This window comes from Drosophila ananassae, chromosome 2L, assembly GCF_017639315.1.
Source record: "Drosophila ananassae strain 14024-0371.13 chromosome 2L, ASM1763931v2, whole genome shotgun sequence".
Taxonomy (NCBI): domain Eukaryota; kingdom Metazoa; phylum Arthropoda; class Insecta; order Diptera; family Drosophilidae; genus Drosophila; species Drosophila ananassae.
The window spans coordinates 20,335,940-20,348,577 of record NC_057927.1 but is presented as its reverse complement, the minus strand read 5'-3'; the positions used below and the strand labels follow the sequence as shown (position 1 = coordinate 20,348,577).

The window sequence follows — 12,638 nt, the reverse complement described above, 5'->3', positions numbered from 1 at the left end:
GAAAATTAAAAACAAACCTGAAAACTCTACAATATTATACATGAATTCATATTTTGTGCATTCTGCCAGCGAGTTGCCTGTTGTTCTACCTCGAAAGTGTGTCACCATTTGTTTTAATTGTTCTGCTCAAATTTTTGCCAAAGCGTCAATTACGACGACATACTATAGATTCAGTTTAAGTATGCAACTCAGACCAGGAAGCTTGAAATTATTTCGAAATAAAAAGGTCTCATCTTGGCGAGTGAAGCTGGTGAAAGGCAGAACTTGTAACGGGGCTTCTGAGGAGCCACCGATCAAGGACGGCTGCAGGTTATTTTGACGTCACTGGCTTCTATAAGCTGGAAGTGCTTCAGTCTAGATTCTAGGACAAAAAAATGGGATTAAATAAATACAGAGTCATCTAAAAATAGATTGCTGCCTTATTACAAAGAATTCTATCCATGTTTTTGAAAAGAATGTAAAATATATAAATTTTTAAAGCGGTCCCGGATTTAAAGCAGAATAAAAAATATATTTTTTATATGAGTGTAATAACTTATAACTAATATGTGCCTTCTTTAAAAAACTTATTTTTGATGATGAACTAAACTAAACTAAACTAAACTAAACTAAACCAACTAAAATGATCATATTTATAAATAGGCAGTTAGTTGGTTAGTAGGTACTAAGAGAGAATACCTACATTATTACTGATAAAATTTATAGGTTTTCTTCCGCTTCACAGTTTTAAAAAATTTTACATATTTGGGTAAAAACAAGTTAATTTTTTTGAATAATGCCCAATCGTATGCTTTGTAACTTACAAAACAAAGCAGCAAATTGTATCTTGTAGCATACTTTTTAGAGATTTTTTTGCAATTTAAGCTTCAACTGTAACTTAACAGTATCTGTGTTAAACAGTGGTCTTACTTTAAGAAAAAACACCATTTTCCCAAATCACAAGTTATTTCAAATGGAAAGTCGATTTGTAAAAGTATTTTTGATTCAGTTTTATCAAAAACCGTTCACAGAATATGAGCGTTTTTGCGCTCGTCGGAGTTTCCTGGGCATTAATTTTCCATCAATCGAAATAAATTTGCAAGCTTTACTTAAACTTGATGAATATTATTTAACATACTCATTGAGAATAAAATAAAACTTATCATGAAATACTATACCTAAGAATTTTACATTAATATAACTTCTGCATAACAAGAGAATTCCTTTCACGTATTTGCATATCTGCAGTGCGGTGTTTTTTGATCAGCCTACAACTGATAAATATTATGAATATGAATATAACCCCGATTCGAAGACACAGAGGTAGAAGGTCAGCCACTTTGTAGTAAACCATGAATGAAAGATCACTCTCGTTGATTCGCATAAGTCTGGCATCCCTATGGCGCAAAGCATATTCCGTCCACCAAACCGCCGAGTCCAAAGGACTGATGGGACGGTCTTTGAAGATAGATGACATTTCCTTAGCTCTTTGAGCATACTTTGGTTCTTCGATCAAATCCCGAATAATGTCAGTAACTGTGTCTGCAGTTGGGGAAAGTGTGTCTAGGACTCTTGCCATACCTGCCTGTTGAACTTTGTGCAAGTTATCTAACTGATCGAAGAAGAAGGGTATTCCCAGCATCGGAACTCCGCTGTCAATCGCCTCAATGAGACTCAGAATCCCCCCGTGGGTTATAAATATTCTGGTTTTGGGGTGGGAAAGAATCATTCGCTGTGGCGTTCTGGCCATCCTGTAGATATTACCGGTTTGATTGGGCGTTACGGTATCATCGGTTTTCCACACCACCCTTTGTTTAATTCGAGAAAAAGTTTGCTCCAGCGGTTGCAAAATATCTTGTGGTAGAAGCTTTAGCATAATGTCGAGCCCCAATGAGAAATATATAACACCGTGCTCGGCTTCGTCTAAGAACTGTTGAAGATCCTGCCCACAAGGCTCTGGTGGTTCGCTGAGGTGAATTCCGGCTATCTCGATAATATTGGGCACATTCGATCTGACCCGCCCAAAACTGAAATGGTTATTTACCAAGATCACCGAAAATCTTGACCGTAGCTCTTCCATTTTTTGGGCCGAGTAGCCAAAGAATTTCTTAAAGATGCGCAATTGAGCAGGACGGATGATAAGGTCATTCAGCAGCTTCTCCTCAGTTATGTAAACCCAATTATATATCCGACTAAAAAGAGAGGAGTGCAATGAAAACCCCATGGGGGATATAGGCTCCAAGACGCTCGGTGCCGGATTTCCAGCCAAATCTTCGACACTCCAGTTGAGACGTATGTAGGATACCCCAACTAAGGTGGCGTTATAGTATTCCGCCATTCCATAGACTGCATCCAATTGGGCTGTCTCTATCATGACCATGTCGAAGCGCTCACTTTTGTCACTTAGCATTTTCTGGACAGCATCATCACTAAGAATCGCAGCAGAAGTGTTGGCAAGAAATGTGGCAGCAAAAACTGCTTCTCTCCATTTGTCCCGGAAGAAGTCAAGAAGTTGGTCCGAATTCATAAGTTCTGTTGAAGTTTATAAAGAGTGTTAATAGTACTATAATCTGTATCTAAAATCTGTTTGTCATAGTAATTTTACCATGCAGGTGTTGGTGTAACAAGTCCACTCGTATATGACGAACTCCATCGATATCAGGCGAAATATGCGAGGGGGCTATGATTGTTAAGTTATGGCCTTTTGCAACAAGGGCCTGCATTAAAGGTTGGATTACCTTATAGGTCGACGAATGTCGGTATGGAAATATGCCTAAAATATTCGCGGCCTCAACTGAATTCACGTTCATTTGGAAAGTCAGACACAGGCTGAGCGGCAGCCAAGCAATAATGAAGCGCATTCTTACGCGGTATGTCCGCTCATATCGGAGGACTTAACTCAAATGAGCATAATCTAATCAGAAATTGCTTTATCAAACTTCAAAGCTCTGTGCTGATAAAATATCAGCTATAAGTTCAAACAGCTGTTTTTAAAAAGCTTTTACAGTAAATTTTTTATTAATATAGTAATAAATAGGAGTGCGAATATAACTAAATATTATAAGACTGCTGATTTAACGCAACATAATCTGCTGCCTCAAAAACAAATTTCTTTCTTGCAGCCTTCTCTGTCGAATTTGCAGTTTTTCGAATAATTTATAGCTAAAAAATATGATTGATACAAGGATCACCCCGATTCGCAGGATAAGGGGAAGAAGGTTATCCAGTTGGTAGTAAACCATGAATGGAAGCTCCCCCTTATTAAGTCTTATGTGGGTGGCATTCCTGTGTCGCAAGGCATATTCGGTCCACCAGACCGCCGTGTCCAAGGGATTCATAGGACGATCCCTAAAGTTCTGCGCCGTTTCTCTGGCCTTTTGAGCATATTTAGGGTCTTCTATTATTTCGTGGACGGTGCTGATTAGATTATCCACACTCAGACTGTTCCAGTCCAGGACCTTGGCCACTCCCGCCGACTCCACGCGTTGCATGTTATTGAACTGATCGAAAAATAAGGGCAATCCCAACATGGGAACCCCACTATCAATAGCCTCTATGACACTCAGTAACCCACCATGGGTAATAAAGAGCCTGGTGTTTGGGTGAGACAGAATTATCCGCTGGGGTGCCTTCCCGATTCTGAAGACGTTGTCCGTTTTATTGGGACTCGTAAAGAGTTCGTTCTTCCACACTACCCTCTGCTTTAGTTCTGCGAAGCTCTGGAGCAATGGCTGTTGCATATAATCTGGAAGATACTTGAATCGGATCTCAAGGCCCATTGAGAAGTAAATGACTCCATGCTCCGCTTCGTCCAAAAACCGTTGCAACTCCTCGTCACAGGGCTCCGGTGGATCGGAAAGGTGCATGCCTCCCACCTCAATGATGTTGGGCACATTGGCTCTCACCCGACCCATGCTGAAGTGTGTGTTGATTAGGATTAGATTAAACCTGGAGCGCAGCTCCTCCAGTTTCTCGGCCGAGTATCCGAAAAACCATTTAAAGATTTTCAGCTGAGAAGGTCGGATGACTAAGCGCTCCAGCAGATACTCTTCCGTTATGTCCAGCCAGTTATAGAATCGACCTAGCAGCGAGTACTTCAAGGGAGGACCTTCCAGGGAGATGGACTCATGGATGCTTGGGGATGGGTTTCCCGCCAGTTCATCGACATGCCAATTGAGGCGCATGCTGGCGATCCCCATGAGGGTGGCGTTGTAGTATTCCGCAAGGCCGTACATTGCTTCCAAGTGACTCGCCTCTATCATGACCATATCGAAACGCTCACTGCGGTCTTTCATCATTTTCCGTACGCCCTCGTCAGCCAGAAGAGCAGTCGACACGTTGGCGAGCATAGTGGCGGCCAAAATGCTTTTTTTCCATTTGGTAGAAAAGAAATGAAAGTAGTGGTCCGGGTCCATAATTTCTGCAGGTAATTAGAGATACTTTTAAAAATTGAACAATTTTATTTAGTGGAAAGTGTATAAATTATTTCTTGTACACTTACTTCGAATTTGACGATTAAGCTCGGGAACTCGAATATGGCGAACACCTTCTATGTCGGTTGGTGTATGTTCGGGGGAAATGACCGTCACCTTATGGCCTCTTTCAACCAAAACGCGAACCAAAGGCCGCACAAATAAAGGTCCTGCTGTGTGAAGATAGGGAAATATTCCCAAAATATCGGCAGCCTCGGCAACATCCAGTTGGAAGTCAATTTTCAGGTGCAAAAAAATCATCAACCCCAACCAAATTCTGTTTGTGCGCGCATTCGACCACTTACGCCGGAGTTCCATGCTCAAATGAATGTTATCTAATCGAAACTTTTTCGAAAATGCCCGATTAGGATTGCACGATATGCAAACAAAAATCAATAGCAATATGAAAGCTAAATTTGTTCATGTATGATTCAATTAAACAGCTGCTAAAAGCAAAAAAAGCATAAACGGTCAATAAACTACAGTGTTTTTGATATACTTTACTTTATTGGCAATCTTATCAGTCTAAACACTCGTACTCTCTCTTGTTTACGATTACACTTTTGGACTAACTTATAGGCCAACAAGGTTACTAATCCAATAATGAATCCAAAACGGAGACCAATGGACAGCAAACTCTCTAACCTGTAGTACCGCATGAATGAAATATCATCCTCGTTAAGTCTTATGTGTCTGACATCAGGATGACGAAGAGCGTACTCTGTCCACCAAACTGCGGTATCCAGCGGACTCATCGGCCGGTCTCTGAAGCTCTGTGACATATTCTTGGCCCTGGCGGCATATTTGGGGTTTTCTATCAGCTCCAGAATAGTGCTGGTAAGAGACTCTGCGCTCAAAGAGTTGGTGTCTAGAACCATGGCCATGCCGGCCTGCTGCACTCGATGCATATTTCCAATTTGGTCGAAGAATAGTGGCAGTCCCAGCATTGGCACGCCGCTATCAATCGCCTCCGTGACACTCAGGATACCTCCAATAGTGATAAACAGCCGCACGTTGGGGTGCTCCAAAATCCTCCTCTGGGGTGTCTTGGACATTACATATATGTTATCCGACTTGTTTGGAATCGTTGACAGTTCGTTTTTCCATATGACCTTCTGCTTCAACTGAGCAAAACTCTTCAGCAATGGTTGCTGGATATCGAGTGGCAAGTATTTTACCATAATGTCCACTCCCATCGAAAAGTATATGACCCCGTACTCAGCCTCGTCCAAAAACCGTTGCAAGTCCTCGTCACAAGGCTTTGGGGGCTCGATGAGATGAATTCCTCCCACCTCGATGACATTGGGGACATTGGCCCGAACCCGTCCCATGCTAAAATGATTATTGATTAATATCACTGAGAAGCTAGAGCGCAGGTCGTCCAATTTTTTTGCCGAATAGCCAAAAACCTCTTTAAAGATGCTTAGCTGTGATGGTCTGTATATCAAGCGATCCAGCAGAATCTCTTCTGTGATATATACCCAGTTGCAAAACATGCTCATCAGAGAGTTGTCCAGAGAGTATCCGATGGGAGAGATCGGATCGTAAACACTCGGAGCGGAATTTCCAGCAAGAAACTCGGTGTACCAATCTGTGTACACTGAGGAAAATCCCATCAATGTAGCATTGTAAAATTCTGCAAAGCCGTATATGGCATCCATGTGGCTTGGCTCCAAAATGACCATGTCAAATCGGACGTTCTTATCGCTTAACATTCGTTGAACAGAAAAGTCCTGAAGGATGGCTAGCGACATGTTCCTATATATAGTGGAGGCCATCAATGATTCCGACCATTTGTTAATAAAAAAGTCGTCGAAAAGATCAAAATCAACCACATCTAAACCATAATGACATTGTCAGTAACTCATCATCATAAACATTCTTGTAAACCCACCTTGTATGCGCCTATTGAGCATGGGAACTTCTATTTGCTCGATTCCCTCAATCTCATCCAACATTTCCATTGGAGTGATCACTGTTATTTTGTGTCCTCTGTTCCTTAGAGCAATCAAATAAGGCCGCACCACCTGAAAAGGTGATGGTTGGCAGTATGGAAAAATTCCCAAGATATCGGCTGCTTGTGGGTGGTGAAAATTTGAAAACAGCCACAAACTGACCACCAACCAAGCACTACCGAGGCGCATTTTCACGGTATTCGTCTGCTCATGACGAAGTTATACACTTAAATGAGCGGAATCTAATCTAAACGGGCCCAGAGACCATATATTTCTCATCAATTCATTGATTAGCACGAAACAGCTGATAAAAACAAGATAAGATATTGGGAAGTTTTAAAAATTGATTACAACTTTTCCTTATATTTCTGTAGAGGTTTGTTTAGTAACTCGTAATTACGTTTTCTAAACATTTCTGGTTTTCCAAACATACTCGAGTATATTAATATATTAACTATGATATGGGACTCCCTTTAATTGGCGTTTTAATGTGCACCAGGACTATTTCTTTCTTTTCAGGCTTTCGTCCAATTCTTGTGAATAGCTTATAACTAATCCAAGTTATAATCCAAATAACCGACAATGTAACAATTCCAAAGCGAAGACCCAAGGACAAAATGCTGTCCATACGGTAATATCGCATGATGGGAATCTCATCCTGATTTAAGCGAGTATGGGTGACATCTGGATGCCTCAGAGCATATTCCGTCCACCAGACGGCGGTGTCCAAAGGACTTGTGGGGCGGTCCCTAAACTGGCGCGCCTTGGCTTTGGCCCTTTGGGCGTACTTGGGATTTTCGATAAGCTCCCGAATAGTACTAGTAAGGAGGTCTGCATTCAGTGACTTGAGATCTAAAACTTTTGCTGTTCCAGCCAATTGCATTCGATGCATGTTACTAAACTGGTCAAAGAAAAATGGCAGTCCCAGCATCGGAACTCCGCTGTCAATCGCCTCTATCATACTCAGTTGTCCGCCGTTTGTGACAAAGAGCCGAACATTTGGATGGGACAGAATCATTCGCTGCGGGGCATGGGAAATCCTGTATATATTTCCCGTTTGGTTAGTGGTGGCTCCAGTTCTCAACACGATCCTTTGCCTCAGTTGGGAAATGCTTTGCAGCAGCGTCTGCTGTAGATTTTCAGGCAGATACTTCCCTATTAATTCATTACCCATCGATATGTAAATAACTCCATTCTTCGCTTCGTCCAAAAATTGCTGAAGATCCTTTTCACATGGCTCTGGTGGCTCGGAAAGGTGTATCCCTGCGATTTCGATAATATTTGGAACGTTGGCCCTTACTCGGCCCATACTGAAGTGGTTGTTTATCAGAAAGAGTGAAATTCTGGAACGAAGCTCTTCCAGTTGCTGAGCCGAATAACCGAAAAATTGTTTTAAGATGAGTTTCTGTGAAGGTCTTATGACCAAGTATTCTACCATCCGCTCCTCCGAGATGTATATCCAGTTGTGTAGTCGACCCAGAAAAGAGTTATCCCGGGAAAATCCCATGGGGGATATAGGCTCGAGAATGCTCGGCGCCGGATTTCCAGCTAGGTCGTCCACATTCCAGTTTATGCGCACGGAGCAAAAACCCATCAGGGTGGCATTGTAGAATTCTGCCAGTCCGTAGAGGGCGTCCATGTGACCTGCCTCCAACAGTACTAGGTCGAAGTGCTGGCTACTGTCTTTAAGCATTTTTTGGACAGCGTCGTTGCTGAGTATGGCATATGAGATGTTATGGAACACGGTGGCAACCAACGATCCTTCAGACCATTTGTCGGCGAAAAAGTCCAGAAATTGGTCCTTTTCAACCGTAGCTGTGAAGTACAGTTTAATAGTCTCGTATTAGTTAAAAAAAAAATATATTAGGCAATTGCTAAACTCTACACATAAGTCTCAAATAACACATGTCAATGATTTGCTAAAAAGGCTATTTATCTATATTTTTAAGGTACGATTAGAGTACCATAAAACCGCTGTCATTCATAACAAACTTACTCACCTTGCATGTGGGTATTCAGCATGGGCACCCTGATGTGCCGAACTCCATCGATGTCCTCCAACATTCCCATGGGCGTGATCATGGTGATGTTGTGTCCTCGAACCGTCAACGCCTTCATCAACGGCCGCACCACATGAAAGAGGTGTTCCAGGCGGTACGGAAATACGGCCAAAATACTGGCCGCCCGAACAAATTCCAAAGGTAAAAATACACTAAAACACAGGCAGAGGCCTAGCGCCAGGCATGTGTTGCCGAGGCGCATGTTCAAGCTTTTTGACCGCTCATTTCGCTGTTCCGAAGTCAACTGAGAAGTATTATCAAAGGGTTCCGAATGTACGACCCATTATTAGTCAATACGATAATACTTGTAGACTGATAACAATGTTTTTCCTCCATAACCAAAAATATTATTTTCTGGTAAGCTCTAGTAGGTTGCTCAGTTTTTTCAATATCGTTTTAAACTTCTTTTCTGGGTTATTTTTCAGTTTTATTAATTTGACTGTAAACTCTTTCTAAGTTGTAAGTCGGACTTTTTATTTCGAGCATAAATAACTATATTTTGATCCGTTTTAAGAACTTGCCTCTGTCTATTGAAACCCTTCTGATAAATTCTAAATCCCAATAGAAATAAAGAGCCTATCACGAATCCAAATCGTAGACCCCAGGATATAAGGCTTTCTAATCCATAGTATTGCACGAAAGGAAACTCATCCTCATTAAGTCTTATATGACTGATGTCCTGATTTCTCAAGGCGTACTCAGTCCACCAAACGGCTGTATCCAACGGACTCATGGGTCTGTCTCTGAAATTGAGCGACATCTCCTTAGCTCTTAATGCATACTTTGGATTTTCGATCAACTCTCGAATGGAACTGGTAAGAATATCTACACTGAGAGCATTATTGTCCAGGACTATCGCCATTCCAGCTAGCTGAACTCGATGCAGATTTCCAAACTGGTCGAAAAAAAATGGTATTCCCAGCATTGGAACTCCACTATAGATGGCTTCCATTACGCTGAGCATTCCTCCGTGGGTGATGAATAGACGAACATTAGGGTGTTCCAAAATTTCCCTCTGCGGCGCTTGAGATATGACGTATATGTTTCCAGACTTATTGGGGATCGAAGACACATCACTCCTCACTACCACTCTCTGTTTCAGCCGCGTAAAACTCTCCAACAAAAGTTTCTGTATGCTTTTCGGTAAGAACTTAATTAGCACATCCATCCCCAGGGAGAAGTATATGACGCCATTTTCTGCCTCATCCAAGAATCTGCGAAGATCCTTATCACAAGGCTCCGGCGGCTCACTGAGATGAATGCCAGCCACTTCTATAATATTGGGAACATTGGCCCGCACTCGTCCCATACTAAAGTGATTGTTAATTAGAATAACGGAAAATTGGGCTCGCAGTTCGCTCAATTTTTTTGAGGAATGCCTGAAATACTTGTTGAATAACTTTTGCTGAACGGGTCTAAAAACCAAATAGCTTAGAAGCTTTTCTTCCGTGATATAGATCCAGTTGCTGAATCTGCTCATTAGAGAAGTGTCAAAGTTGTATTCTCTGGGCATAATCGGTTCATAGACACTGGGTGCCGGATTGCCGGCCAGTAAGTCCACATTCCAGGTGGGAATAACACAGGAGAGCCCCATCAAAGTGGCGTTAAAGTGATCAGCAAATCCGTAGAGAGCATCCAAGTGTCCCGCCTCAAGCAGTATCATGTCAAATCGCTCGTTTTTATTATGGAGCATCCTCTGGACACCTTCGTCACTTAGAATACCATCAGAAACATTGGAAAGCATTGACGCTATCCAATACGCCTCTGACCATTTGCTTGAGAAAAAATCCAAAAATTCATTCGACTCTAGAAGATCTACCGAAATAATAAAATAAAGAATCACATGCTTTATCCGCCATAAAATGTTCCAAAGTATTCTTGTTACTTACTCTCTGACATTTTGTTTAGGTTAGATATGCGAATATGACGTACTCCCTCAATGTCGGCAAATATTCCTACCGGGGTTATTATTGTCATATTGTGACCTCGGTTTGATAGTGCCTTCACCAGAGGTCGAACTACCTGGAAATGCGACGGAAGTCGGTATGGAAACACTCCTAAAATATTAGCACCATGGCTAAGTTCGAAATAAAAGTATAGAAAAATGGCAAACGCTATCCAAAATTTGCGGAACTGCATTTTTACGCGTTGGGTCCGCTCATGTCGGTGCTCCGAACTTGACTGAACACTATCTAATCAGAATTCGATCATGAACCCATAAAACTAGTATAATACTTTTATCAATCATTATCAATTATTATCAACCAGAAACTAATACCATTTAAAAAAAACACCATATCGTTGTACAGTGCCGTGTAACCCGGCAGTTTATTAAATTAATTTAATCTAGTCTAGTAATAAAGTATATATATGAATAATAGTAAGTAATATAGAAGTTTGAGAAGTTCCAAGCCGGCAAAGTTCCAAACCAACAGGTCGGCGGGTGGTTTAAAAAATATCCCTTTGATTATATGCCTGCCTCTTTCTATTTTAAGTATTGTGCTCTCTTTCTTTTCTTTCACTAGCTAGTCATCTCACTCTAAGGAAATCCGAACGCATGCGCTAAGAGCGACATCTAGCGAGTTTTATTTTTTTCATGTACCTAATTGTCCTTGTACCTATGCTTGTATAACACTTTGGAGGCAGTCCTTACTGAATTTATCCTTGGATATTATTTGAAAGGCTTATGGCATCATCGTATTCCATAAAAATGTTAGAATACTACAACTGAACCCATGTATTATTTAAATTGTATTAAATTAAATTTTAATAGAGCCAAGTTTTATAAGTCTTAGGCCAAAAATATATTTTTCTTTTCACCAACTTATAAATTTTTGATGCCTTTGTTGATTTTTCTCAAGTTTAAAAGCTTTTTTCAAATGTCAATAAAACTCGATGCAACAACTTGTATTCAAATTAGAGAATTGACATACAAAAGTATTGGTTACATTGGTCATACATAGTAGTTGAAATGGAACTCACATGTCCCGCAAGAATGTCGGATAATTCAGCATTTAACCTTTTACTGCCCCCTCAGGCGAAGGTGTAAAATGCCATCGCTCTCCATTGGACCGAGCGCAGTCTATGGCCTCGTAAATGCAACTGTGCGTTTTATATTTTGACTATAACTCAAAGTGCATTTCAACGGCGCCTCTATTTGCATCCTGCACCAGTATGGGTGCCTCCGGCTGGGTGGTCGTTGCATGCGGTGTGGAGCATAGAGCGTGGAGTCATGGAGTATCGCTCAAACATGCATGAACGGGGCGGCAAATGCTGCCAGTCGGAGCCTAGAATGATGAAGTAGTGGTAGCAACCTGCAACTGCAACGCGGAGGATGGGGACGATGCCCAATCAAGGCCGGGCGGTGGGGGACTGGCAGCCCAAATTAACTTAACACTCATAAATCAGCGTTAACGGCAACCGCAAAAAGCATTGCATAAAAAATGGTTATGGCTCCTCTTTTCGGGTCTCTTTTTTTTTTGAAGCTGTTGTCCCTTTGACGTTTGCCCCGAATGCACCCAGGAGTGGGGGGAAGTAAATGGGATCAGTGGGGCAACAATGCATCGTTGCATTCCAAATAAACAGTTCTCGTAAAATGCAAGCGTTTGCATTGCTGAGTTGATGGAGGAAATATTTTGGATCCAAGCCGGATGTCGGGTATATCAGACTGCCGAGATATAAGCATATTAAAGATTAAAGCCACTAGACTTTGAAACAATCACTAAATGTGCTCAAAAATGATCAATTTGTTCAAACCTATTACTCTAATAGTTTGAAATTTGCTATTCTATGCCGCCCCTCGATAAAAAAAGTTCGAATCCTTGACAAGAAACTCCACATTTGTCGGACATGCGGCGCAATCCTGTTGTTTGTTTCGTCCTTTTTGGCCGCCCTATGTAACGGTCGAGCAATTTGGTTCGGTTGCCCAAAATTGCAGCCGTCAATTTTGGTAATTAAATTGTAGTGCTCAATTTTCCATCTTTTTAATCGCCATCCAATCATCGTTCCGAAGTAATTTAGATGGATTTCAGTTAGCGTTTTTTCCCCATCAGCATGTTGCATAAAAAAGGACCCGAAAAAAGAGCTTGAATTGCAGTCAAATGCATAATAAATATAACCAGTGACAGGCGTGTAAATGCGTTGGTCGGAAGTGTAAATGATATCAATGCGGC

General features: G+C 41.4%; 5 protein-coding genes across 6 annotated transcripts; all 5 read right to left on the bottom strand.

Annotated features, from left to right (window-relative positions):
• Positions 1-974: 974 nt before the first annotated feature.
• LOC6501530 (UDP-glycosyltransferase UGT4) lies at positions 975-2,880 on the bottom strand. The gene is made up of 2 exons (XM_001955393.4): positions 2,585-2,880; positions 975-2,511 (listed from the first exon to the last, which is right to left on the bottom strand). Exons 1-2 carry the CDS (start codon positions 2,838-2,840, stop codon positions 1,172-1,174), a joined length of 1,596 nt encoding a protein of 531 aa, XP_001955429.3. The 5' UTR covers positions 2,841-2,880; the 3' UTR covers positions 975-1,171.
• Positions 2,881-2,964: 84 nt separating this feature from the next.
• Positions 2,965-4,903, bottom strand: LOC6501529 (UDP-glycosyltransferase UGT5). Of its 2 annotated transcripts, none has more exons than XM_001955392.4 (2): positions 4,481-4,903; positions 2,965-4,399 (listed from the first exon to the last, which is right to left on the bottom strand). In XM_001955392.4, exons 1-2 carry the CDS (start codon positions 4,767-4,769, stop codon positions 3,054-3,056), a joined length of 1,635 nt encoding a protein of 544 aa, XP_001955428.2. In that variant the 5' UTR covers positions 4,770-4,903; the 3' UTR covers positions 2,965-3,053. The 2 variants fall into 2 exon arrangements, with proteins under 2 accessions (XP_001955428.2, XP_032311138.1); XM_032455247.2 differs by having other exon boundaries at positions 2,977-4,418; positions 4,481-4,867.
• A 35-nt stretch (positions 4,904-4,938) lies between these two features.
• Positions 4,939-6,639, bottom strand: LOC123257150 (UDP-glycosyltransferase UGT5-like). Its single transcript, XM_044715004.1, has 2 exons — positions 6,346-6,639; positions 4,939-6,288 (listed from the first exon to the last, which is right to left on the bottom strand). Exons 1-2 carry the CDS (start codon positions 6,593-6,595, stop codon positions 4,952-4,954), a joined length of 1,587 nt encoding a protein of 528 aa, XP_044570939.1. The 5' UTR covers positions 6,596-6,639; the 3' UTR covers positions 4,939-4,951.
• A 10-nt stretch (positions 6,640-6,649) lies between these two features.
• On the bottom strand, positions 6,650-8,689 carry LOC6501527 (UDP-glycosyltransferase UGT4-like). The gene is made up of 2 exons (XM_032455248.2): positions 8,407-8,689; positions 6,650-8,221 (listed from the first exon to the last, which is right to left on the bottom strand). The coding sequence occupies exons 1-2, from the start codon at positions 8,666-8,668 to the stop codon at positions 6,861-6,863; spliced, it is 1,623 nt and encodes a 540-aa protein (XP_032311139.1). The 5' UTR covers positions 8,669-8,689; the 3' UTR covers positions 6,650-6,860.
• A 175-nt stretch (positions 8,690-8,864) lies between these two features.
• Positions 8,865-10,651, bottom strand: LOC26514484 (UDP-glycosyltransferase UGT4). The gene is made up of 2 exons (XM_032449794.2): positions 10,356-10,651; positions 8,865-10,281 (listed from the first exon to the last, which is right to left on the bottom strand). The coding sequence occupies exons 1-2, from the start codon at positions 10,603-10,605 to the stop codon at positions 8,897-8,899; spliced, it is 1,635 nt and encodes a 544-aa protein (XP_032305685.2). The 5' UTR covers positions 10,606-10,651; the 3' UTR covers positions 8,865-8,896.
• Positions 10,652-12,638: the final 1,987 nt, after the last annotated feature.

Coding starts and splice junctions, on each gene's coding strand:
- LOC26514484 (XM_032449794.2), bottom strand. CDS start 10,605: ATGCAGTTCCGCAAATTTTGGATAGCGTTTGCCATTTTTCTATACTTT. Junction 10,282..10,355: donor CCTAAACAAAATGTCAGAGA/GTAAGTAACAAG, acceptor TTATTTCGGTAG/ATCTTCTAGAGTCGAATGAA.
- LOC123257150 (XM_044715004.1), bottom strand. CDS start 6,595: ATGCGCCTCGGTAGTGCTTGGTTGGTGGTCAGTTTGTGGCTGTTTTCA. Junction 6,289..6,345: donor GCTCAATAGGCGCATACAAG/GTGGGTTTACAA, acceptor ATTATGGTTTAG/ATGTGGTTGATTTTGATCTT.
- LOC6501527 (XM_032455248.2), bottom strand. CDS start 8,668: ATGCGCCTCGGCAACACATGCCTGGCGCTAGGCCTCTGCCTGTGTTTT. Junction 8,222..8,406: donor GCTGAATACCCACATGCAAG/GTGAGTAAGTTT, acceptor TGTACTTCACAG/CTACGGTTGAAAAGGACCAA.
- LOC6501530 (XM_001955393.4), bottom strand. CDS start 2,840: ATGCGCTTCATTATTGCTTGGCTGCCGCTCAGCCTGTGTCTGACTTTC. Junction 2,512..2,584: donor GTTACACCAACACCTGCATG/GTAAAATTACTA, acceptor AAACTTCAACAG/AACTTATGAATTCGGACCAA.
- LOC6501529 (XM_001955392.4), bottom strand. CDS start 4,769: ATGGAACTCCGGCGTAAGTGGTCGAATGCGCGCACAAACAGAATTTGG. Junction 4,400..4,480: donor GCTTAATCGTCAAATTCGAA/GTAAGTGTACAA, acceptor AATTACCTGCAG/AAATTATGGACCCGGACCAC.